General features: G+C 46.0%; 1 protein-coding gene across 10 annotated transcripts in view; it reads left to right on the forward strand.

The window, feature by feature from the left end:
• Positions 1 to 27,110, forward strand: part of COL26A1 (collagen type XXVI alpha 1 chain) — a 180,310-nt gene that overhangs the window by 47,704 nt on the left and 105,496 nt on the right. For 7 of the 10 annotated variants that reach the window (XR_007908087.1, XM_051809850.1, XM_051809845.1 and 4 more), the window contains one exon: positions 1,485 to 1,588. Coding sequence is in view for 9 of the 10 variants with exons in the window: in XM_051809845.1 (XP_051665805.1) it covers positions 1,485 to 1,588 (104 nt within the window). In the remaining variant the exon portion in view is untranslated. The remainder of the gene's footprint in view (positions 1 to 1,484; positions 1,589 to 27,110) is intronic. The other 3 variants (XM_051809844.1, XM_051809849.1, XM_051809851.1) reach the window with 1 other exon arrangement.

Consider the following 27,110-nt stretch of genomic DNA (forward strand, 5'->3'; position numbering starts at 1 on the left):
CTTTCTGGCAGCTCAAGGGGTGAGGATATCACATTCTCAGGAGGCAGCGCTGCTCTCCCATCGCTGGGCGATGCCGTTCCCTGTGCAGGCAGCCCTGTGCTCAGGAGGAAGCTCATGCTGCCCTCTTCCCTGGTGCCTATGGGAGAACGTGGTTTCTGTGTTTGGCAGCTGGCACAAATCAGCAGCAACAGCTTCCTGAGAAATGAGTTTCCCAAAAACTCTGTTAACCACGACTGAGCTGCTCCCTTCTTTCCAAGACATACATGGGCAGCCTCTCCTGGCAAGCCTTTGTTACTGCTCTTGGAGTAACCACCAACGTCACTGCAGGGCTGTCCTGGATGTACACCTGTGCCTGCCTCCCCTTGGAGCACTTGGGATGAGATTCATGCAGCCTCTGGCTCTGTCCTGGCCTTGTGCCCAGCTGAGCCCGGGGCAGTGCTCTGCCTCCTGCTGGCACTGCAGGAAGAGGATTTTTCCCCAGGGAGAGGGTGCTCAGGGCTTGTGTCTGTCTGGCTCAGCGAGAGAAGCATAAACTGCAGCCTGCAACACTGTAATCCCAAAGCTTCAGACTCTCCCTGTGTGTGCCAAATTCCTTTGGCTGTTAACTAAGGGCAGGAATTTCGAGGGGAGCTTGTGGAGTACAACTTCTGTGTTTGCTTTCAGCTTCATGAATAGCAGCAGTGACTTGTTTGGCTGTATGCTGGGAAAACTGATTTGCCAGCTTCGAAGAGCTGCTGTTTTAAAGGGAAAGCTGGCACTTGGGCAACTCTGTTTTGTGTTGACTTCAGAACCACTGGTGCCTTGCACAGGTCTGTGGTGTCTGCAGGTAGCCCCCCAGTTTCCAGGGGGCTTGGCAGTGCTGGTGCTGTAATTGGGATCCTTGGGATGCTGTGCTGGACACAGAGCTCCCAAACCTGTCCTGCACAACCTCAGCAGTGGTGAAGGAAAGTGTGACCCTCTTTCAGATGGGGAGAACTGAGGCACAGGTCAGCCAGCTGGAAAAAAGGCTCCACGAGGATCACTGATTGTTGTCATGCTGATGTGTTGGCAAACCCCAGATAAGAGTGGTGGGAGAAGGGAGATTGGAAGCTCTCTTAGTTCTGTGTGAGGAAAGGCTCATGCCAGCCTTTGCTCAATGTCAGAGAAATCCTCGTGGAGGCAGAGTGCAGGAAAGAGTCATCACCTCTGCTACCTGCAGCACCTTGGGAGTGATGAGATCTCCACAAAGCCATTCTGGTGTTACCTGGGGGGAGGTGTGGGGCAGAACCAGAAGGGCATGAGGGCTTAAGGAGGAAAATAAAAGTTGTTGAATCAGACCCACACTGTAGTAAAACATCGCTCTGTTATTCTGTGTGACTATTTTTGTGGCTGGGGGTGGCTGGGTGCTCTGGGGATGTATCCAGGCAGGCAGATGTGTTATGGATTAGCAGCAACACCACCCTTGGGTAGGTAAGTGCATTCCACTGACTCCTTGTTTGTGTTAGTTACAGGACTCTCATCAGGCCCACGTACAAAATGTCCTACAGAACTGTGACCACGCTGGAGTGGAGGTGCTGTCCTGGCTTCACGGGGAGCAACTGTGAGGAGGGTGAGTTATCCAGCAATGCATCTGTCCTTATGGAGCAGCAAGGATGGATTGGCTGGGTTGAGCTGGGTTTTGGTCCTTAATTTGCCCTGTGCCTCTCAAACAGAGGAACAAATCACCTCTTCACTCCCCATCGTTATCTGAATGTCACACGCAAGCTCTGGAACACAAACCATACTGAATGTCTGCAAACAGCCCTGAACAGGGAGGGGGAAAGAAATGAAGAAATAGGTACTCAGAGATGACCTGAGTATAGATGTGCTTGTGCTTGGCATCCCCATTGCACAGTCCTTCAGAAAATGCACTTTCTCCATGTTTCTGTGTTATCTTCTCCATGTTCCCTGTCATCACCATCAGTTGCTGTAACTGCTGAAAGCTGGTCCCTGAATGGCTGCTTCTGAAAGTTTTATGCCTGTAAGGTCTGGACATAAATTATATGTGTTCCCAGAAAGCTTTGAATTAAATCAGCACCTCTGGTTTCCTTTTCCACCTGCTCCCTGACTTATGGGTACAACACTTAAGTTGCACAGAGCATGTGAAAACACACTTCTGGGTTTTCTTTCACACAGAGGAAAACAGAGCAGGAAGTAAAGAAAGTATTTTTATTTTTTTTTATCATAATAGACAAAAAGGGCATGTTTTACATTTTGCTTCCTAATGTTTTCTACTTTAACTGTTGCTTCTGGGGGTTTAAAGCAATTCCTGCTTCTCCATCAAGTCTCATGTGTAGGCATTAAAGCATCTGCTCAATCTGACATGAGGTTTCATGGTTTATGAACAGGAGGAACTAGGCCTTGAGTTTTCTGTCCATTTGCATCAGGTCAGCACAGCCTGTCTCTGGCAGCTGAAGGGTCATTGGGGTGTCCAGCACTTCTCAGACTCTGCTGTTTGTAGCTGCACCTCGGTTTTTTTTGTGCTGTGATATCTTAATGCTGATCACACAATTTGGGCAAATCTCTAGCTAGGAAATTGTCTCCTTACAGTCACAGAGAATGATGATTGCAGACAGCAGCTCCCTCCAGGCTGCTGAGGAAACAATAGCTTCCCAGAAGCTCAAGAAAAGCCTTAAAAAGTGGCAAAGCTGCCCTAAATTGCAGTCTGCAGGAGAGAGCTTTGCATTTTAACGTGCTGCTAAAAGGAGTGAGCCTGAGAAAGAGAAGCTGCTGTGTGCAGCTTGGAGTTTTACCTGCTGCTGCAGGGGACAGGGGAGCTAAGGGTGGTGGCAGAGCTGTCACTTCCAGAGTAGCTGCAGCTCAGGGTGAGAGGACCTGCCCAGGGACCTGGGGAGCCCTTGAGCAGAGCCCGCTGGTGCCTGTGGGTTTGGACAGGTGTGAGTAATTCCAGCTTAGTGGTGCAAAGGAGAGAATCCAGCTCCCTCCTGCAGTGCCAGATCTGCCTCAGCACAGTCCATGGAAATAAAAAGCCAACATAAGCTTGTTGGAGCAAGTCGGCAGCGATCTCACAGGAGCAGGTCTGGGGAACGAGGTGACAATTTTATGCAGTCAGTTTTCAAGGTGGAACTGTTCTTCTGGGCTTGGATATGGTCTGTGGGGTGTGAGCACAAAGCCAGTAGCAAGCCCTCACTTTCATGTGTGAGATTCTTTTTACCTTTTTCTTTTTTTTTTCTTTTCTCTCCCTAAAACATCTGGTGCTACTGACAGTCCCATACTCTTGAAATAAGGAGAAAAATAAAGAAGTACCCATTTCTAGTACAGCAGAGTTGTGCCACTTTAGTTTCCAGTGTCAATACTGCTGCTAGTGGTGTGCACAGCACCTTGAGCTGTCCATCAGTTCTAAAATGGAAGCATTTACTTACTCCTTATGCTAATTCTTAATGTTAGTGTCACTTGGAAATGTAAATAAAAGAGGCTAAAAAGAGCTTTTTGGCAACCTGATGTAAAGCCTTTTGTACTTTCTGTGCTCTCTCCTACTACAAGTTGGTTCCTCTGAGAGGGTGGGATGTTTACATCTGTGTGAGTCCTTCCTGGAAACAGCAGACACAAGGAAACAGGAAACAGAAAACTAAACTGAAACAAAACAAAGCCAGTGCAGTGGTGAAGCCACAGTGAATTAGCAGGGTCGAACTTCAAAATACCTTCACTTTTTTTGGTATTTAGTTAGATTTCTTCTCAATATTTCATGTCACTTGGATGTACAGCTGATGTGAGGTAGGTATGGCTGGAGGCAGAGTGGACCTGCACTATTTTTAACTCCCCTTCTTGCTGTGGTGCAAATAATCCAGTTCTCTGGCAGTCGCTGTTCTCCATGTGCCAGCAGAATGGCAACTACAGTGGCTCGGGGCTTCCTCTGCAAGAGGTCTCCTGTTTCCAGAGACTGAAGGAAAACATTTTCCTTCCCAGAGAGTCCTGGAATAGCAAGGTTACGTTTTCATCAGTAGGATGGACTAAACCTGGAGATAATACATTGATCAAGCCCAGAGGAGTTCTGGGAGCTGTGTGTGTGTGGGAATGGCTGCAGGGTCCCTTCTTCAGACTGATGGTGGCCTTTGCATCTTGATGCTTGAGAGTTCTATAACATCTATTGATTCCTCCTTTTAACCCTCAGGGAGCAGGGTTAATATTTACTCCTTTTTTTGTGCTGTTCTGAAACAGTGTCTTTGGGGCAGCCAGTGTAGCATATCTGGAGCACAGATTATTTTTACTAGCTGTCCTTACATCAAGCCTTCCTTGCCCTTTGAAAATTTATTTCTTTTAGCATTTTATGAGGGAAGACAGGACAGGGAGAGGGCGAACAAGGAGGAAACAAGTCAGAGAATTTGCAATCCTTCAGAGGCTGCAGTGCAGTTATTTCTGACATGCTTCTCTTGTGATCTCCCAAAAGGCAGGTCAGCTTTCCTTTGCTCAGGAAGCAGTTCAGTGTGGATGTCTAGTCCCAAAGTATGACAGACCTCTGATGGGACTGACTTGCTGGAACACACTTTGAGAAGGAAAGCCCCCCTCCCACAGTGACACCCTGTGCTCTGATAGAGCAACATGTGAAATGCAATTCAGTTATTAAAGTGTCTCCATCCTCTGCTGATAAGTTTAGCTTGAGACAGCAACCACTTAACTGCCACCAGCTGGCAGGCACCTACTTTAATGCTGAGGGCTGCACATTTTCAGATTTAAATTATCTTGGGAATTTAACTCTTGCATTAGAGCTGATAAAGAGCAGCAGCATCTGGAGGAAGCCCAGCTTTAGAAGTGGATGGAGATTTTGCTCTCAGAGGGTTATTAATTTACTGAGGTGGGGATGGTTTCCAATCTGTTTCCTTTTTTAAGCTGACACTGTTGGGGCTTTCCCCTCTTCCCTTCATTGCTTTCCCCTCACCCAAAGGTGTGTCAACACTTGAAAGGTCTCCAGTTCCTTCACTGGTTTTGTAGAACTGTGACCAGCTAGTTGAGTTGATAGTTGAAAATCACCAGTTGTACCAGGCCTTCCCAAAGGGTTTCTTGCAACTTTCTTGGATGGAGAAAGAGACTTGATGCAAACAAGTCTGCTGAATATAACTGTCACTAGATGCTAACTTTTATATTCCAGTTTCAGGGTTTTTTTTGTTTTGTTTAAACTGGAGCCCAAGCCCAGGACAGGAAATGAATCCACTGAGCCACCCAGTCTGCTGACTGCTGATATAAAGAACATATGGATGAGGGCAGTGCAGAGGTGAAGTGGTTTAGTTGTTGCAATCATGCATCAAGCTGATTGATTTGAATCCAAGATGATGCTGACATTTCAACTCAGCCTTTTTTTTTTTTTTTTCTATATGGCTGAAAGTTCAAAGGCAAGTGCAACCTCCTGGGAGAGGAAAAGGGTCCCCAGCAAGTTCAGGGGCTCGGTGTGCTGCCCTAGAGCTCTCCAGCTAGGCAAGGTCTTATTTCACTTTACAAATATAACATAGCTTTCTTTCTTGTTTGTTTGTGCTGCTTGAATTTGGGACAGTGGCCAGTATCCTATTTACCCCAGAAGTAGATTGATGGTAGACAGCTTAGCTGTTTGGGCACGAAGCAGCTCCCAGGGCAACCTCAGCACCTCTAAAGTGGTGCCATTGTGATTCCAAGCTTACTTTTTTTCTTCTTTCTATAAGAATAAAAGTAGGATAGGAAATTTGAGCAGCTTTGTTCAAGTTTAATTTGAGAACTTCCTTTTTTTTTTTTTTTGTCCTTCTCCCCCTCCTCATTTCAGTTCTTGGAATATTTTTATCTACTTCTAATAACTATTGTTTGCATCTTATCATCCTGACATTTTTCAGATCTCTTAGATTCTCATGTATGTATAATTTTCAAAGCAGTATAAGAAAATGAGGACTTTCCTCTTGGTATGATAGAGTGCAAAAACCCTCTTCTTTCTTACTGCTGGTTCACCAAATTTCTTGGTCCCAGGAGGAGAGATGCAGAACAACACTGCCAGGAAAATCTCAAGTGAGCAAATGCAATTATGAGACAAAATTTGATGAGACCATGAGAAAGGACATCAAAACAAGAGACCTGAAAGTTTGGAAGCCCATTGAAGGGCTGTAGGAGAAAGGGTATTCAAAGAGGTGCAGATGGGACCTCACTTCTGCAAGTCTTGGTTGAGCTGTTAAAACACAGAGCTGTCAACATATGTGGAGATGAAATGTGAAGATTATGGAGTAACATTTTCTGTGATATCACAGTAGTTCTGTTCAGGAGTTGAACCTGTGTTTTTTCCCTTTCTCAAGTTACTTCAGTTCCTTCTTGTTTCTCCCTCTTCCCCACAGCCACCACTGGTGAGCAAGGAATTTCAGTCTGTGTATCACACACAGCAGCTCCAGAGCTGCTGCCCCTGAACTGTTTCATCTTGCCCTTAGAAACTGAGAAAATCTAAGAGAAGGCAATGGGAGTCAAGAGACATTGCACTGCCTGCAAAATTGCTGCAGAATCCTTGTACAGCGATGTTTTTCCACTTCCCTCATAAAGTAACAGTGGAATTCTCCAGAGGTGTTTTTCTCAGTGCTCTCTGGTTCCCTGGGCAGTTCTGTGCTGCAAATGTGTGGCAGACTGAGGTTCTTTCCCTTCAAGTTTGGATCTAATATGGATAGTTCTCTACTAGAGGCTGGTTCAGTAATTCCTGTAGTGAAAAGTGACTTTGTTCTCATTTTGACACCCTTGAAACTGAGTCCTACATTTGGTTCCACAGAGCATATTTGCTTCTGAAAATATCATCTCATGCCAAAGTTTAATATTTATTAGATGCAACAAGTGAATTGTGTGAATACATGTTCCAGACTATTAAGTGCAACCTGAATTCCCTAATAATTATCTAGTTAGTAAGCAGGTGGTAAAATGTGATAACTATCTCTGCAAACCTACCTTCAAAAATATTTCATGAAAAAGCATCAAAAGACATTGATCACCCTTGATGGAATTGCTGATGTGTGACAGTGCCTTTCTGAGCACTGATGTTTGTGTACCTGGAGTACACAGGTACCTACTCCAATATTTTATTCCATAACCTCCACCTCCTGCTGCTCCATGGGTTACACCTCTTCCTGCTCGTGTTTCTGGTGGCCCCTTCAACATGAAGGTCCACCAGAAGCTTCCCAAACTCCCCTATGATGTGTCACCCAGTTTCCATCCTCTCCCATCAGTGGTCTGACCATTCAGCAACCTCTGGCTTCAGGCACAACGTGTGTCACCCTGGATCAAATTTTTTGAGGAGTTCCTGGAGCGTGTGGTCACTGTTGGAAGTATGTGCAGCCTGCTGAGAGCACTTTCTGGCATCAGTGATGTGTGACTACTTGAACAATTTCTAAGTGTTCATCTTCTCTTTCAATACATGGTCAAAAAAAAAAAAAAAAATCCCTGTCAGATTTCCAAATATTTTGACACTGCATTCCAGCATCTGAGTAGTTTCATTTTTTTGGACATTTCTAATCTGAACAGGGAGAATTTTATTCAGCACCTAATGTCAAAATATCTGAAGTGCTAAATATCTGCAGATGTTATCTTAACATAATTGGGAATGCTGTGTGCTGTACCATTACACTGTCCCAAGATTTTTTAGCTCCCATCCAATTACTGCGGTATGTTAAGAATCCTTTTTATTTTGATAAGCTATTGCTTTGCTTTCCCAAACATATTGGATGCTTTCTGCTGTGTGTTTCTTAATTCACAAGTGGGAGACACACCTGTTTATAGTGAATGACTTTCCTATGAATTTGCTTTATCTCTAATCTGGAGTGAGCATACCCTTCCCTGGGACAGGGCTAGGCCAGGCTGGATGGGACCTGGAGCAACCTGGGACAGTGGAAGGTGTCCCTGCCCATGGCAGGGGGTGGAATGAGATGGGCTTTCAAGTCCCTTCCAACCCAAACCATCCTGGGACTCTGTTAGATTTGTATAAGCACTCTTAGACACATCTCTGGTGGTTGATTAGATATGGATAGTTTTGCATCCAAGGAAGCTCCTGAATGAGAATTTGGAAGATGTGGGTTCTGAAGAGCCCACACAAGCTCTTGACAGTGTCTTCTCCCTTTCATAATCCTGACCACCTCCTTCAACCCTGAGCTTTTCTCATGTAGCTGTTCCTTTCAGAGCTCCTGTTCTCCCCCAAATTATCATTTGTTTCCCATTCATCCTCACAATGATGAAACCTTTATTTGCTTGAGGCCATTAGAAGGGAGTTGGTTTTTTCTCACATGTGAGACTCTCATTGTTACAGCCTTGGGAGTTGTTGACAGTGTGGTGCCCTCTGGAAAAAGAGGGATGTGACACGTTATGCTGCCAGTCCTGCAAATGCAGTTAGTACCAAAATCAGGGGAAACATTCTCCTGAAAAACTCCACCCTATTCCTCTTTTCTACAGACCTTCCTGTTGGAGGTGGTGGTGGGAGGGTGGGGCTGTGTTTATACCAGAAGGTAGGAATTTTTGGAGTGTACACTGTCATTTGCATAGGGAAGAGCTAAATGAGACCAACAGTTTCTAATTGGTGTCCACAGTTCATTTTGATGCCTTTCAAGTGAATTATAGATAACAATGGAAGAAGAATTAAAACCACCTGCTGGAGCTGTTCCTGAGCTTCCTTGCTGCCTTAGTGACTTGTTTGGGTTTTATCAGGAATAGGAAATGAGGCCTTTAATGTGAAATGCCCACAGTTGGAGGGGGTGGCTGTGAAAAGTATCTTTCCTTCACTGACTTCACAAGGCTGTTGCCCATTTGACCAGCTGGTTTGTATTTAATTCTTGAGCATAACACTCGTGAAATTACAGCTCCTCCCCACTGATTTTCAAGGGCTTAGTTATGAAATGTGTGGACTTAATGTTGCTGTCAAACAGTGTGGAATGGGATGGTTCCTTGAGGAAGAAGTTACTGAATTTGTTGCAGGAGAATTCTTGAGTGGCCCAGCAATGCCTGACTTGCAGAGTGCCATCTCTTCTGAGTGCACTGATTTATTTCCTTTTAGTTGTCCTGGATAACTATTGAGATTGGTTTCGTGTTTTGTAGAAGGTGAAAGCAAGAGGTAAGCATCAAATTCCCATATTGCTGAATCCTAGACTTTATTCTTATTTGATTCCTTATTATTAAATGGGGAACCAGAAGTGTTCCTCCAGATAATTTCTGGTGGAGTTGGCTTTCAATTTAACATGGAGAAGTGCTAGGCAAAAGCATGGTCAACAAGTGTCATTCCTACATCATGCCTTCTCTATATAAAGGCAGCAAAGTTAGTACAGTGGTACCTTCATGTGTATGTGTTGGTGCTCCTCAGAGAGGCCAAGTTTCAGCATTTATTGTAACTTCAGCCTTTTTACTGCTAAGTTCCTGTGAAAGCCAGTCCTAATTGTGTTGCACAGCTGAGCCCCAGGATTTTAATGCTGTAAAGGGTGCGTGAAGGAAACTGTTTGGATTGGAAAAGAATATGCCTTTTGTAGTTGATGGCATTTGAATATGTTGTGTACTTTATTTATTATTTACCTGTGGTTAAATAATTAGATTGGTTCACTGTGGTTACCAGTTGGAGGAGTGTGTGTGTTATACACAACTGTTCTAAAAATGCCATAACTGGTAGTCATTTAGGGCTAACTCATGGTTTTCAAATACTGGACAAGAAGTAGGTATAGACTCATTCCAATGACCTCATGCTTGTGATTCCAAGGAGTTTAGGAACTGATTAAGTGTTTCCTTTACGTGCAGCATTGCAAGATACCCTTATTGTCACTGCATTGCAAAGAACTCTTGTTGGGTGGGTCTTTAGCAACTTTACAGGTCTGAAATAATTGAAGGCTGGTCAAAACTTGCTGGTGGGCTTTCTGAAGAAATCAGCTTTGATTTTATGTACCACCAGATAGATTTTTTTTTTTTTTGAACAACATTTAATAAAAGACTTCGTCAAAAGGCATATGAGTGAAACATCACTGCTTAAATGGGTTGTAGTAGGTCCCTCGACCATCAAAGCAGGAAAGACTCAGGAATGGCTCTGAAAACCCCCTATCACAGAGTTCATTAAGAATTGATAAGCTTTATTCTGCCCTCATAACATATGCTGCTTGCTCAGGCTCCTGATTTGTCTCTCCTTGCATAGTGCATCCAAATCCACAAGTAACATGCAAGTTTGCATTTCATTTTGAGCCCAGCAGGCATAAGGCAATGAGGTTACAAGACCTTTCCAAGTGAGCCTGGAGGGACTTGTTGGCTAGAGTTTGGATTTCTGGCAAGCAGCTTCCTCCAGCTCTCTTCTGTAATAAACCCAGGGTTCAGTCCCCGGCCTCTCGCAGATACCGAGCACTGTTGCGTGTCTCTGGGTAATCAGTCACTGCACAGGCACAGATGTTTCAAGATGCACAGCAATGGGTGCAGCAGAAAACAGAGGCATCATCAGGGTCATGCTACAGATGCAACCACATCTTCCATGTGTTCGTTCCTGCCGGGGGAATTCCTGTAGCGTTTGCGGTTTTCTGGTCGCTGATCCCACCGAAGGGGGAACGCGAACGCTAATCACGCTCGTGGCTTTGCTAAGCCCTGCAATGCCATGGATGGCTGATGCCTCTAGTGCAGGCAGATCCAAGAGAAGAGCATTAAAATAATAACAGAGAGGGGTGTGGGATTGCCCAAGGCTTCCATTAATTTGGGCAGCAATTCTAAGAAAGTCAGAAGGATTTTAGAAATACGGGACCAGAAGATGTCCTAGTCCTTACCTGGTTGTGGAGGTACTAAGAGACAGCTGAAGAAATTCCTGCATTTTCTCTTTTCCTGTAAATGAAATATACTCAAGCAGAAAGCAGACCCAGACAGCATTCAGAATGTAATGCTTCATTTGTTTGTACATAATGACTTTTGTAGCAGTAACGCTAAAGATGTCTTTGGCACGTATCCACCGGGGGAATGCAGGGCCTGTGTTCATTGCTAGGTGGTCCTTCATTGTAAAAACCTTGGGGGACATCCACGGCAGATGGGCTTTAATGAGACTGTGTCCTGCTGCCAGTGACTGTCACATGTGGCTCCCCAGGCCAAGCACGAGAGGTTTCTGTTGAAGGTGTCGGGTCTTGTTCTCATGGAAGGAGAGTGTTTCTTACAGCACAAGCTGTAGAAACTGCTGTGGTACCACTGAGACACTGATGGAAATTGTGAATGTCTGGGTTAATTAGTTCTTCTCCAGTGGCCAGTTTGGGTGGGAGATACAAGTGTGGCTGTTGTCAGCCAGTGTTTTTTAGCCTCAATGGCAGAGAACTGTACTCAAGTAACAAAAGTTCTGGTTTTCTCTTTACTGGTGGCGAGAGTTGTTAAATCCATGTGCTCCCAGTACTTGTGTAGCAATGGCTCAAACTCCACTCTCTGGATTGCTGCAGGGCTCTGCTCTGTAAAATATTACAGCCCATTCAAGAAGGGGAACAAGCTACTCCTAAACTTGGCTTGTTTGATCTTTTCAAACTTAGCCTCAAGTGATTAAGCAAACAGTGTCTTTTCAAGCATTCTCCAGTTGTATTATCTGCTAAACACATCTCTCAGTGTGATCTGAGAGATGCCTTGAACATTGTCCTTCTGCTGTGTGTTTGCTGGTCCTTGTGGTAACATAAATAAGCAGTTATTTCTATTGCATCTGGTCTGTCTGGGTGGGATGCAGAGGATGGGTATTGGTTTACATTTAACGTTTAACATAAACTTGAAGATTCTTGCTTTTGTCTTAATATTAGCACTCACAGCAAGACAGCAGCTTTTTATTAGCTACACAGGAAAATAAGCCATTCTCCTTGCTTTGGGAGTAGTTCATTTATAGCATGATGTGTCTGCACAAAGGTATCATTCTTGCCCTGCCCTTGTCTTAGGGAAGGAGAACCTCTCCTAGCAATGGTAGTTGGGATAGTAACCATAAACCTGTGAGCTCCTTACAGAACAGCATCACAAGTTCTTTCACACACTTAATAAGGAACTTGTATGAGTATTTACATGGCTCCATTAATGCCTACTGGAGACTTTTTTTCCAGAGTGAGTGTCCTTTGGCACACAGCATTGGTTTCCTAGACCTGAATAAATGTAAATACTGTAAACTCTAGAATATTCACCTTGGAATCTGTGTTCTGCCACGAGTTCTGCTGTTAAGCTCTGGTCTTTGTTGATTGAAGCAGGAGAGACAATAAAAATAAGTTTCACACTTCAAACTCATTAGAAGCTGACAGGAGTAAGAGAGGACCATTTTCCTGAAGTATATCAAAAGCTGATTATTTATCAGTCCTTTTCCCTTGGAATTGGGATGACCCCAGAGTGAATTCCTATCCATATGATTTTGTACCTTGTTCATATCTCAAATCAGCAGAAACTCTGATCTTCACCTGGCTTTTTATGGCAGCTTGTAGGGCTGTAAATGTGAATATGCTCTGACAGCAAACCCTAAATCAACCTTTGGTCACTGCAAGTTGGAACAGTTTGAAAACCTGTGTAACTTTTTGACCAAACCTGGGCTGATGTTCAACATCTTTAATGAGACCTGGAGCCAGAATAGCCCTGATGACTTCAGACTTGCATTATAAGCCAGCTGTAGACCCCAATGTACACTCAGGTTGGGACAGAGGATGTAATGGGTCAGCTGCACCATTTGGGCAGGAATGTGCTTGCTCCCATGGGATCCATTGAGCACTGGTGTTCTCAGGGCTGTTTTTACTTTGGCACTGACAACCAGTGGCCACTTTCTCCCTCTTTTCACCACTTCTCCTGAGCACCAGCCACCTCAGAGCAGTCTTTGCCAGCACTTGGCATGGTTTTCCTTTACTTCCCAGCTCTCACCATGGCATGAACAGTGTGACACTGAAATGATTCCCAGTTTCTGAGAGGGTGTTGGAAGAGCTAAGAAATAATCAAGTTTTTTTCTGACTACTGCAGATGACAGAGGAGAGCTGGACCACTAATACTGATATAACAAAACTCTGCAGGACCTGTCTAGAAAGGAAAGGTGTTTTTATTTTAATACACATCAATTTATTGATTCTGTTCCCTCACATTCTTGTAACTGTGAGCACTTGTGGGGATTGGATCACTTGAGACCTGGAGAAAAAGGGACAGTGATTGTCCTATCTGCTATCTTTTGGGTCTTTCCAGACTGGTAATGAAAGCTGGATTTTGGACAGTCTTTTATGACTTTTAGATGTCAGCAATAGTTAGGATTTACCTTTTGACTACAAAGTTTGCTTACTTCACTGTCAATAACTATTACCCAAGGCTGCTGCCTGTTGTCTTTTACCTTATTCTGGGTATTTTCCTGGTTGCAGTTTGTCTTCCCACGGAGGTAACAGGAAGGAGCACAGTGTGTGTGACCTTCATTTGTGTTTCATTCTTACCAATTCTAACATTTCTGTCAAAAAAAACAGCTGGCACTTGGAACGGGTGAGTACTGTAGGTCCCTTCCAGCTGGGACTATTTTATCCTAGGTAACAAATAATCTCCCTGTGTGTGACACACCTGTGCCTTTTGAGATGCATGTTATGGACTGTGAGTTCCATCCAGAGCACCTGTGGATCCAGGTTTCTCTTTGGGTTGCCTTGGATCTGAGAGTGTGAGAGTTTCTCTGCATTTGTTGCCACAAAGACAGTTTTGATGTGCACTGAAGCACCTTCCTGTGGGCTCTGATCCCAGCTCCTGCTCCTCCTTGGCTGGCTGGGGTATCCAGCACGTGTGTGAAAACAAACCAACCCCAAACCCCCCAAACCAAACCCAAAACATCACTCAGCGTTCAGGTTGCACAGTTTCCCCCCTCATTCCAATGACCAAATTCCACTTCACTGATGCAATAGGATGCTCCAGGCCATGTTCTCCAGGGCAGGGATTGCAACTGCTCATGTGATTAAAGCCCCTTGGCCAGCAGCCCCATCACGGCGGGGTTCATTCCTCCAGTAAGAGTGGCTGGTGCTCGTTAACCAAGCTGTGGTTCCAGATTTTGCAGCCTTGGGATTTCTGGCTCAGTAGTGAGAATCCTCTGGTATTTGTTGTGATCCCACCTGAGCCCCACAGGATATCTGGACACAGGGCACGGAGCAGGGCCTGTGTCAACCTCCGTGGGCACACACGAGATGTTTTATTGCCTTTGCTTATCTGGCTGCCCTTCACTCTCCTAATATGAACCATACCAAAGAAAGCTGCTGAGAACTGAAGATTATCTGTGGTATTCGTCGCTTTTAGGAAGGGCAGTTGGTTCAGGGTTGGCTTTTAGCATTTGCTAGGCCTCGTCTCCTTGACAGAAAACAACAGACTAAAGCGATTACCGAGAGCAGCTGCTTAGAAGGGGCTTTGGGTATTTTTTCCGCTTTTGCTGACCTGAACCACAGCAATTATAAGTTCTGGTTATTGTAAACTTACCACAGAACACAAGGCATACCTTAAAATGATGTCATGTCTAGACACGCAATTCAGGTATAAATTATGGAGAGAAAGTAGCTTGTTCAGTGGTTAAACTGTAAAAATTTAACAAGATATTTCTGTGTCTTTAGCCTTCACTCTTGCATACGTATTTCTTTACCTCTTACCAGGAGAATTCTGAGACTGCCTCTTAATTTTTTTGTGTTGGGAGATGGAATTTCCTCCCCGTTCTCCATTTCATTTCCTATTTCTGCCTCGCTGGGTCTCCAGGGAAGCAGTGTAGCCATCTACTCAGAGTCCAGAGCTAGGGAGGAAGACTCTTGGGTCCAGTCATGACTCAGGCAAGGTCACACGAGTATGGCAACCTTTCCAAGATCTGGCTTGCTCTTCTGGGTAGCTTTGTTTTATGGGGTGGTAGGGGAAAGAGAACTCTGCTGTGGTGCCCAGGTGCCTGATTTTTGACGTACACACTATTTCGAGTCTCGGCAACATCCCTGTAAGTCCCTGGCGAGGCTGTGTGGGCCTTATGTGTGAGGGTAAGTTGGATCCCACTTACAGCAGGCTTGTCTAGGTGGTTTATGTGAGCTGGATTTCTGTCTGGAGCCCCTGCTCCAGCTCTGCAGGGGAATGGTGGGCACAGCCGAGGTTTTGGACAGTTTCAGGACTCAAGCCTGGCAGCCCCAGGGGATGGGTGGCTGTCGCCAGAACAGCTCGTGCACATCCCTCCTGTCCTGCCCACCAGCAGGTATTTGGGTAGACCTCTCCTGCTGACAGGGCCTGGCTAGTCCAGGGCTTGTATTAAAATGCAGCTCCCTGTGCTTGGCCTGGGCTCCGTGTCACAGTGAGATGGGAATTGCTGGCTCCCCACCTGGTGTAATCCATACCCTCTAGGTAGCTGCGATGAAATGCAGACTTTGGAGATGGAGGCTGGAGGAGGCCTGTTGGGTTAGCAAGCCAGTGCAGGACTATTCTCTGTAGTGTATTCTGTTGTGCTTTTCCTGGCCTAATTACACAGCCCTCAAGTGAAGGAATTTGGCAAGAATATTCTTCCGCTTTAACTGGTATTTGGTCTCAGGTTCCCTTAGTAAGCTCTTTCTCAGTCATCTCCATTATTGCAAGCTGCCATCTAGAATTTCTCTCTGTAGATGCCTTTTGTGAATTGCTCCCAGGTCCAAATATGGTGCCTTTTCTTACCTGAGGAGCATCTTGCTCTCCCCAGACATGTGGTCTGCCATCTGTGTGTCCTCTCAAGAGCAAGGATCTGACTCTTATCACACCTGGGCCTCTCAGGGTCTTTTTTAACCCACGATTGCATTGGTTTGGTTCCTGGAAGCTTTCTGTGCTGCAGATCTCTGGAGATAAATGTTAATGCTCAGCAAGCAGGGATGGCAATTGATTCCATAGGAGTTGTTCTGTTCCTGTTGCCATGGGGACAGTTTTGGAATACATTGAAGAACAGTTTAGCTCTATTTTCAGCACATGCAGCAATGCTCTTGCTTCCAAAGGGGCACATGTGACTGCAGTCACATGGACTTAAGGTGTCCCCTCTGGCTGTTGGTGTCCTGGGAAGGGAAGACTTTTCCTTGGCATCCATGAACTGAGGTAGACAAGCTCTAAGCCTTGATTCATTCCCAACACCAGGCTTTTTGATAATATAGCAGTCAGGTCAACTTTCCCCTGTGCCATATAGATGTCAGCTCTGTTCTGGAACCATGACTTTCCTGTCCTGACCAAATCTTTGTCCAAAGAAAGTCTCAATTTGCCCAGGTCTTTTTTGCTGTCCTGCTTTTCAGGATCACAGCAAGACTTGTTTTCAAGTCTTTGGATGCATTTATATCCATTGTTTCTCATGGCCTCTTTGTCCCTGCCATCAGGGAACGACCTTTTTGCTGTTGTTTTTGTCTGCCCCCCCCATGCTGCTGTTTGCAGAGCAGTGTGTGGGAGGTGAACACAGGGTGTGTCCTGAGAGGTGCCCAGTGTCCCCCGAGGGACTAATGCTCAGTGCAGAGGGTGGGTCAGAGACAAACCTTGTGGTGTTTGTGACTGAACTGCACCACAAATTGTCACAACACCTTCAGAGATCAACACACAAAATGACTGTCTGCAGCAAGGCCATGAAGTAGATGCTGCCATTGGAATACTTTGCATTAAGAGCACTGGAGCAATTAAAGCTCCCACTGCACCCTTCCAATGCATTGCACATTCTGAGGTGGCCTTAGGGCCCCTTTTCAGCTTTTGATGGAGTGATTGTTTTTGTACATGGATATCTTTTTCCCTTTTTTTTTTCTTTAATGGCTATTAAACATAGGAGGAGAGTGTTATTATGGCTCTGAGTACTGTCAGCCAAAGTTTCTCCTCTCTTCTGCTTCTAGGATATCCACTTGCAGTGTCCCAGTTTTCCCTATTCATGACTTTTTAGAGGTTCTTTTTCTTTCATGAGACTCTTGATCAGTTCAAGTACAAACAGATGGAAAGCAGCAGAGATCCAGCTCCATAACAGCACCCAGGCCAGGCTCTTAACTCATCTCAAGTGTTTGGTGCTCAGGGACAGGGGCTACAGCCAGGAATTGCATAGCCTGGGGCAGGATGCTGTATGTTCCTCATGTATTGTCCCTCACTACTCCCACATTTTTACCTCTCCCCTCACCTCCCTTTTCATCCCACCTTTCTGGGCCTGCAGTTCCATGTTCTTGTTTGCCCAAGTGGAGCTCACTTCCTTCCCTGCAATACTGAGATGTCCCTCTCCTGGTCAGGTCCAGGGACAGAAGCTACAGGCTCAGCTGGCACTTGTCCCTCCCTGGGCAGATGGGGACAGGGAGGGAAGGCTGGTGGTGCATGGGAGGTGAAAGATATGGAGAAACAGTTGGTGCTTCAGGCAGGAGTTGTCTTGGCACCCTGTTCTGCTTGTGGTGTTCAGGGAGTGCTCTGAACAGAGGAACAGTTTCTTTGGGTAATGGATTCTGGTCCTGCTGCTGAGTGTGTGTTGTCAGAGCCAACTTCTGTTGTTCCTGGAGTCTTTTCTCCAAATGCCCACAAGGCAAAAGCCCCAATTGGCATAAGACATTGTCACTAATGGCCCATCTTGCCTAATGGGGCTGGTTTTGAGCCCAGGGTCCCTGCACTGCCTCAACAATAAGGCTGCCAGCAAGACCTGCCCTTGTCCTGACTGTGCCAACAAGGAGAACTTCCAATGAGACCACCGAGTGTGCTTCTCCTGTGGAATTATCATCACATCACTTTGCCAGCCTCCTTCAAACAAATGTCAGATGGAAGTTTGTAAATCCTGTTGTCCCGTGAAAAATTAACTTGCTCCAAAGTGTTGAAGTGTTGCAGGAAGCAAAACTTCAGGCTGTACTGGAGTATTGAACTATGTGGAAGTTGGAGAATTTTCCCACTTCTACTCCATGTGGAGTAACTTAGCTTTTTCAGCACCTTAAGGGCATTGACATCCATCCAGGGAAGGGAAAACAGGAGAAATGCAAGAAATGAAAATGTGAACCAGAGCTTCTTAGGCAGAGACCATGGCCTGCATATGAGATTCCCTTTTGCTTTAGATTTTATAGGAATTTTATGGAAAGGGAAGATATATGATCTCTGAGGAGAACACAGCTATTCTGCAGCTTTCTACTCAGAGATGGCCTTTAGCAAGCGTGTGCATATAGATAATTCTTAATGTGAAGCAGAACTTCTTAAAATTCGTAACAACATCTCATTAAGTATCATCACAAGGAACTCTGCAGGGAGGATTTTGTTTAATTTTAATAGAAGTAGTCTCTCTAGGAAGTTAAAGTTTGGGTAACTAGGGGACTAGATGCTTCCCATTCATAGGTTGTATTGGGCCAGTGCTGGGTTGGGAACTGAATGTGCTGTTGGAAGTAAAGCAGTGGGTGGAGTGGAGTGTGAAACCTGCTGTGATGCTGGTCCTGAAGAGATGGTTGTGTTGCTTAACATATAATAACGATTTCCCTCGATATAAATTGCAAATATGCATAGAAAAATGTGTGTGGCATCTGTGGATGTGCTAAAAAGAAGGGTCTTTGCTCACAGCTTTCCATGTTCCGTGTTTGTGTGATGGCTGACGACCCACTTTGGCATTTGGTGTCATGTAACTGCACTCCCAGTCTGTCCTACTGTTTTCCAAGTAGTGCTCTTGGCCACACCAGGCTGTGAACATTGTGAAGACAGACCCTATCACATTTTTTTATAATCTCTGCTAGTTCCTGAAGTGGAGCTTTGAGTGACTGGTGACAGATCTGCACTAAGTTTGGAAGCAAATGCAAATTATTTCAGAGAAAATCTTTTTCGCAGAGCAAGCCTCTGCTGGCTGGGGAGGAAGGATCAGATATATTCACCTAGGCTTTCTCATCTAGCCAGCTTCACATTCCTTTCCCTCTTTCTCTTATGCTTCTGTTTCTTTTGTTTCCCCCCAGACCCATTGTTCTTGTTCTCTTCCAGCTGTTAAGGCACAGCCTTGGTCGGGAACAGGCAGAGATGCAGTTTTGGGGTGGTGGGCTGGTGTGGGCTCCTCATTCCCAGCCTCTGCTGCTCTTCTGTGCCCAGTCTTTGGTGTCTCACAGCAGTTCCCACCAGTGCCATCATCCACAACTGCTGCTGGGTCCACAGGGTCAGGTATTCCGAACTCCTCTGCTTGTACTCCACACCTATTTGCCCCCTGGTTAGTAGGGAATAATCACATCAGTTCCCAGGAAGCCCAGGATGTGGGAGAAGGAACTGGAGGCAATTTCCTCTCCATCTCCCTGTCATGAGACACCACAAACCCTGGTTGTTGTGAACAGGTTTTTGTTCTGTCTGTGCTGTAGGAGAGCAGCAATGCCTGGGGAGGCCTCTCTGCAGCTGGTACAAAACTGAATTTCCCCCTTGTCCAAGGTGGTTGGCCAAGGATTGTCTCCACCCTGTCTGCCACCTTCCTCCAGGTTTCCAGAGTGGCAAAGGCTGCTCCCCTCTGCTCTCCTCAGATTGAAGGAAGGTGACTGAACTGCCACAGCTCTCAAACTGGGATGCACAGGGCTCTGGAGGCTCTGCCTCTAACTCTTCTCCAGCTGTCCCTTGTGGAAAGGAACTGGAGGGTGAATGCAGCAGTGTATCTGCTCTCCTGCTCCTCAGCTCCCTGAGGAAGGCACCTCCTGTGCCTGCTTTGTGCAGCTGCCCTTCCCAGAGGGCTCTCTGTAAATGCAGGAGGGCTGTTGGCTTGGGAGCAGGAAAGTGAGACTCTGGAAATCGCTGGGCTTTGGGATTTAACCCTTCAGCCTCTGGAGTTCAAAAGCAAAAGGCTGAGTTAGCCCTTACTCCCCAAGCCTCCTGCAGCTGAGCTGAGCCCTCTGGGCTAGTGCAAGGTTGTTTTCTTCCCTGGATCCATGGGATCCCCAGGATCCCAGCTGTGCAGGCAAGGAATCAGCAGGGAACAACCCAGCAGGAAAAAGGGATGAGAGCAAGTGCCCATACTCTGGGAGTGGTTCACCTCCCTCCTCACCTTTCCTACAGCTCAGCAGCACTCATGGAGCTGGAATGGGGGCTGCATTTATCAAATTCCTGTCTGCAACAGCAATGCAGTTGTTTTAGATTAGTGTACAAATAGACATTAGTGTAATACATCTGTTGTTAATCCACATCTTGGTAGAAAAAAGATGCCAACACATCATTTATTAGCCACATCGATCCTATAATGTCCTTTCTTTTGTCTTTTGAGTATGTAATAGGTTCCAGGATGTCTTTTATTTCATTGTATACCACGTTTCCCCTTGTCTAACATAGCAGGACATAATGCATTCCAGGATGTAATTTATGCCATTTTGGAACTGGACACCACACAATGTATCCTGAACTTTTCTGAAAACCTTCAGTGTGTTAGTAGTTGTGCTCTGCTCATAGGTCTTTGCACAATTGATGGGTAGAAAGAGCAGGAAAACTAGTAGGAAGGAAAGCAATTTATTCTTAGTCCAAGGTGAGCTGAAGGACCATCAGGAACTCTGGATGCTGGAATGGCAGGCTATAACTCTTACACCCTTGATTTGTTTAGAAAGCTGGAAAGGGGGGTGGCAGTCCACCCTAAGAACCTATCCATGACTGCTTGTATAAGACCCTGATAGTTTCAATGGGATTCCACTTGGAAAAGGAACCAGCTGAGGGGTAGCTGTGACAGATACAGATCTGCTTTTTTGTGAGAACTGAAGGCTGCTGTTCATCTGATTGTATCAAAAACCTCTGTGCCAGCCCCAGGTGAAAGAATGAAAAATGCCTCGCTGCCTTTTTCCATGTTTAGTGATGTTAATGGGGTTTGAGGAGCAGATGACATCCACAGGTGATGAGGGAAGCAGGGACTCAAGGCCTGCTGAGAGCTGGGGAGGTTGGTGGTAATTTGCCTGTGGAATGATCATCTGGGGAGGAATTGGCAGTGGCCACTTGCCTGATAACTTCTGCAGGAGTCTGTTCCTTTTGCTTGGCTTGGTCGTGAATTAAAATCCCACCCAGAAGGATGGAATCCCAGCCCTGCACTCCCTCCCCACTGCAGCATCCCAGGGGCAGCTTCAGCCTCTGGCAGATGTTTGCTGTGTGGTGGAGCAGGACACTGGAGCAAGAGACTCATCCAGGGGGACAGCACAGGATTTCAAATCAGCTTCCACAAGGAGGAAGAAACACCATGAGCAGATCCTTTGAGTTTTAGGTCAGACCAACAGTTGTTCTAAACCTGTGGGAAGGTTTTTGAAGAGAAAGTATTTTGGCAATATAAAATATATTCCTCCTCTGTTGTTTTCTTTCTTTCATTGCAGGATCTCACAGGAGACAATCCTTGCACTGTCCCAGCTTCCCTGCTTTGGCCCCCTTTTTTCTCTATGTGTCTGGTTTCTGATGCATCAGTCTTGAAGACTGTGAGGGAATAATGACACTAAACTGCAGGCCTGAGTTCTTGCTTTATCAGACCTTCTTCTTTAGTATGTGCTGATTTTAAGCACATGAATAGTACAGGGAGTTTGGGAAAGGGTTGCCAGGGGTAACCGAGACGTAAGACCAGAGGGAATAATGTTAATAAAATAAATTGCTGACTCAGAGCAGCCTGATAACTCAGACGGGTCAGTTCTTAGGCTTGACATCATGTTTTTCTTCTTTCCTCCCTCTCTGTCCACATCAGCTGCCTCTGTCTTGCAGGCACTGTCATTCACAGGACCACAGTTCAGCTAAATCCAATACAGTGTCATGTCATTAGCACACAAGCCTCCTGTGCCAGGATCTCTTGTTTCCAGGCCTCCAGAGAACTGAATGTTAAAACTTTTGAAAAGACAAACTGTTGTAGACATGACAAACCCTTATCCCTTTCCACACAGCTCAGCACCATTCCCGTGTAAGGGGAGATATGACAGAGTATGAAATAGCAAACAGCACAGACACCAGTCAAGCAATTAATTCTCCTGTCAAGGCGTAGGAATGCTGCAGGATGAGAAGGAGTGGAGAAGGCAGAGTTACTTGTGTAGTGAACAGCCCTGGATCTGTATTGTGCTGGGAACACAGAACAGAGTCTCCAACCCAAAGTCCTTCCTGTCTGCACTGTCTGCTGTAATTAAAAGATCACACAATTAAGGCAGCTGTGAAATTGCGTGTTTGGGATCTCAGTGTCACAGGATGGGAACACAGCCAAAATTTCTGCCTGGTTCACATTGAGAGCTGCTGTGCATCAGAGCAGATAAACCTACCAGAGCCCAGCCCTGCAGGTATTTGGTGGTGCTTCAGAAGAACCTTAAGTAAGTTTGTCTATTAAGTCTGATGTGTGGTGCTTTACTCTTTCCTTTGGAACCATCTGATTCCAGCCCTTTTCAAAAAACTTGTTCTTCCTGGCACTTCCTATTGGCAGTTACCTTGTTGGCTGGTACCTGAGGCGAGTACTTGCTGTTGAGGGCTTAGATGGCCACACTTTGTCCCTCTACCATAAGATTTAAGAGATCCTCCTAAAAGAGGAATGGTGTGTGCCTGTACACAGAGGAGGAAGAAAAAGCATCCTGTATAGGCTGGGACACCGAGGGACACCACACCTCAAGTGACTTACCTGTGGTTAACAAACAGGTGCTCTGTAGGAGATAAAAGTGATTCTCAGCTCTGTGCCTCAATCCAGTTTGCATTTTCTTTTCCCCAGAACAGAAATGACAGATGTTTGAGTGATGGATGCTGCCTTGGTCACGTAAAATTATCCCCCTGTCCTTTTTCTCCTCAGACCAAGTCGAGTTTGTGCAGTACTGCTGACAGGGCAGTGAACACCCCTGCCTGCCCCTGTGTGCCCCTCAGCATGGCCTGTCAGGGCATGTGTGTCCCCAGACATTTGACTCTGGGCTAATTGGCTTTCCTGGGGTCCAGGTAAAACTGGCTGATGGTTCCCACCCACTCCTTGGTCCCTCAGCTGGCTGTGCTTGCTCTAAAATCATCTTTAGAGACGCACACTCTGTTTCAGTGGTTTATAATGGCCAGGGGAGCCACTTCCCAGGCTGTGTGTGCTCCTGTCTGGTCCCTGCAGCCAGAAGGTTGCAATTATTTCCTTGTTCTTTCAGACTTCATTATGTTGCTCCACATGCCTTCATATGGTAAAGGACACTGCAGTTCTAACAAGCTTGGCTGGAATAACCATTCCTTCTTGGCAAATGCTTGCCCTGACTTGAAGCTGTGCAGTGAGACCAAGGAATCTTCTGTGTTTTGCTGGGGGGTGCTGGTGCTGCTCACTCAGCCCTGTCCCCCTGTCCCTGCTGAGGCAGGTACACATTCCTGTGGGAAGGGAGGGGAAGAAAATGCTTCTCTTTTGGCTGTTCAGCCAGTGTCCACAGTTCACCAAGTGCCAGGAATGTGCTGTTCCCATGGTGATCCTGGGCTGGTCGGTGCCATGTGGCTGGTGAGGTGACTTCCAAACCCACTGGGGGAATGGGTTAAGAAATATGTGTCCAGTTAAGCACAGCAAGCACCAGTTGTACAGAGCTGTACAGGTCAATGTAGTGTACAGTGAGGGATAAGGATGGGTCTCTGGGAACTGTAGGCAAACCATTCAAGACTGGAAACTCTTAAAATACTTTGGAGATGGTTGATTTTCCTCTTGCACTTTCTCAGATGGAACTGCTGCAGTTTCAGGTATTCTTTTACTTGTACAACCCACTGCCCAGCATGCTAAGTTTGATTCCCTGAAACCCCCAGCACTGCCCTGAAGTTACATCAGTGGAGTTGAGGTTGGGATTAAAGCAGATATGAAACCTGGAGGGCCATGCAGGCAGGATGGGCTTCGCAGGGGCCAGGCAGGAGTGCAGATCTTTGTGCTTCTGCCATTCTTTATATCAAGGCAGAGTGGAGGTTTAAAGGGGCTTAGAAAAAAAAAGAGAAATCATGGTGTGATGCAGTGTTTTGGCACCACTGAGTTATTTTGCTTAATAGTTTGGAGATGATTTAATCTCTGAGATAATTAAATTGAAGGTGTCATTTCAAAAGATAACAATGTCTGTATGAGCTCTGTTAGGTTTGGCATGAGCTTCGTCTTGTTTTGTGGGGATTGAGGGATTTTCCTATGTGGAACATGGGGGAGGAAAGGCAGGGCTAGTTTGATGGTATTTATTTCCACCCTTTCTTGCTATAAAATAAACTGACATAATGCAGAGCAAGAAAGCAGATCCTGTGACTTCAAGGGGGCAAGAGCAAAACACTCCCCTGGATTTTAACGTAGCTTGTGACAGTGAAACATCTTAGATCAAGTCCCATCTTCACTTGTCTGCTCCCATGACCTGCTGAGGGGGAGAAATTGGTCTGTGAAACAGTGCAGGGGGGCAGGAGGAGGCCAAGGGCACTGTGAGCTCTGCAGGAATCTTTTTAGGGGAGTGTGGTCCCAGAGTCCTGCTGGGCTCCCAAAAAGTTACTCTCCCCTCCACTGCCACTTATTTCAACTAGAAAGTCTCTGTAAGTGTAGTGACATGGCTGTGACTTGCTCTGTGCCTTTCCTCCCAGGGGACAGCTCTGCCTCAGTGCCACCCCTCTGCTGACTCAAACAGGGCACAGCTCAGTTTATTGGCCCTGTGGGGACGTGCTAATCCTTGTGCTCTGGGTACACACCTCCTCCAGAGCAACGTGTGATGTGCTGGACTTACCCAGCTGAAATGTAACATTCAGCCCTCTGGTATGTGACCCACAGGTGACTGGAACACGTGTTCCAGAAACGAGGTACCAGCCCACTCCTACAGACCCTCCTGCCCGGTCAGAGGGAGCCAGCCTGCAGTTTTCTCAGCCAAAACCTCCTCGAGCTGGCAGGGAGCCCTCAGTTACACGTGTCAGTGCTCTGCTCCATCCCTGCCGTGCCCCAAAACCTCCCTGTGACACGGGGTGGGACTGGGGGAGCTGGGCTGGCAGGGAGTGGGTCCCTGCAGGGCACCTGCCTTGGCCAAGATCTCCCCTGACTGTCCTGAAAGATGCTCTCCCTCAGCCCAGGCCCTGCTCAACAATGGGCTCATGCAGTAAGAGCTTGGTAGCAGATTTCCTTCTCTTTGAACACAGCATTTTTAGTAGTATCTTACTTAGTTGCTGCATTTAGTCCTCTGGGCCTCAGTGCTCTGTGCCACCACTGAACACCAGCTGTGTGACCCTCAGAGAAGAAAGGCTCCACGTGTAATATGTGTGTGTCTGTATTATTTTTCACTTTAGCTCTGATGTGAAAAGCCCTGTCTGGGCATTTGAGTGCTGTGGCTTGTGATATACACCAATTTATGTAGAAGTTGGCAGGGGATCTTTTTCCTTGCCAGCAGGAGAAGCAAGGGGACCTGGGACCCCCTTCTGGTGAATTACTTAGAAAAACAGCCAACATTTAAAATTACAGGTTTGGAATTGAACTATAAATTCCAGTGAAGTAAAAGATCCATGAATAATATGTCATTAGGCTGAAATATAATTTGTTTGTGTGTTCTAAGCAGTAGAAAGGAAACAGGATATAATTCCTATTAGCAACGTATATATTTTCCCCAAGCAAGGAACCAGCTGTCTAATGGAAATTTTATGTTTGCTCCATAAATGTTTTTAACTGTTTGCTTGTTTTGAGTTCTTTTTCCAACAGTACACAGAGCTTTAATCTCTCCTGGTTCAGCTGGTTTGAAGTGTTGCTTTCAGGTTGGGATTGCATGTCCTCTGACACAGAATTAAGATCCACAAATCCAGTGTAAGTTTGTCTATCTGCTCTGATGAGCATCTCGAGAATTACAAACCAGACTTACAAAAGATCTTCTCCTGTCTTTGCTCAGATCTGACCAACTGTTCTGTGATCTGGAAAACTGGTGAAACACAAGGAGTTATTTTTGCAAGGGACTTTTTGCATTTCTCATGTAGTGTTGGACCCATTGTAACCATAGAACACTTTTTTTTTTATTTTTTGTCACTTATGCCAATAGAAGTTTGGGTGAACCAGATCAAAGCTGTTGGATTTGTTTCTGTTTGAGACAGAAATTGCCACAGATCCTTGCACAGAAATGTTTGAGGCACTTGTGGTGCCCTTCAGTGTTTACCCTTTCACCAGCAGAGGAATCTGGAGTTTATCTGATTTCCTTTTATCAGCATCTGTCTCCTCACTGGTTGGTGATGACATTGTGGCTGCACCTGCTTATCTCACACCAGGTAGGGTGGGAGGCAAAGGCTGACCCTTTCTTTAGAATGACCTCAGTTTAACATGTGGGGGGGGCATATCTTGCATTTAATGTCACTTTGTATTTAGTTTGGGAGGCTAGACCTGTGTCACTTGGTGTCAGAGAAGTTATGCTGGCCCCAAAGTGGTGCATCCTGGGGGTGAATTGGGATTCATGGACAAAGAGCTCTTGTGAAAACAGGTTCTGAGCTTCCTGCAGATCTTAAGGACCTTGCTAAGCACTTGCTCTGAATTCAGCCTCATCTGAATGTAAAAGAGGACAAGTTCAGTGCTCTGTGTTGACACCTGGCAGTGCACGAGGTATAGAAAGTACAATATCTGCCCACCAACACTTGTAAATGTGTAAATACGTAACTGTGGGAGGTCCTGCTGTGTCCTCACTGCTCTGAATTGGAAGCAACTCAGCTGAAGGCAGTGGGAGAGCACCAGGATAAAGCTGCCCTAAACAGAAATGTCAGGGACCCCTGTGAATCCTGGGCTGAGACAGGAGGAGTTAAAGAGCTCCTGCCCAGGGAGTAAGAGCAGGAGCTGCCACCGGGTGCTGACAGACAGGGAGGCACTCACTGCCTGCAGCTTCTATCGATTCCCACTCTGTTGTCAGCAGGTTGTAAATAAAATCACTGCTGGGCTGCTCTTTCTGCTGGCTCTGGGGCTGCAGCTGCCTGGGGTGAGCCCCCAGGGCTGATGGATAACAAGGGGGTCTGACTGTGCCTCCAGCACCATCGGTCAGGGGAAGGGAGACATCCCATGACATCCCTTCTTATCCAGCATGGCCTGAATGGCTTGGAGAGGCAGGAGAGGCAGAGGGTGGTGTGTGCTTTGGTTGAGTTGCTGGTTCATCCCAAGGAAATGAACTGCTTTCTGTCTGATGTGAACTGGGCTTGATTTCTTGGCAGCTTTGAGAGAGAGAAATAGGATTAAAACTAAATGGAGGAATTCATCTTTTCAAAAAGAAAAATGGAAGAGGAGGGAAAGGGTCCAGATAGGCATTAAAACTTGAAATCAAGCTTAAAAAGTTGCTGCTTGCTCTCAGAGTTCCTCAGAAGGCATCCAAAGAGCTAACTCA

The sequence above is a fragment of the Manacus candei genome, unplaced genomic scaffold (genome assembly GCF_025592945.1).
Source record: "Manacus candei isolate 608988 ecotype Guabito, Panama unplaced genomic scaffold, ASM2559294v1 h1tg000076l, whole genome shotgun sequence".
NCBI lineage: Eukaryota > Metazoa > Chordata > Aves > Passeriformes > Pipridae > Manacus > Manacus candei.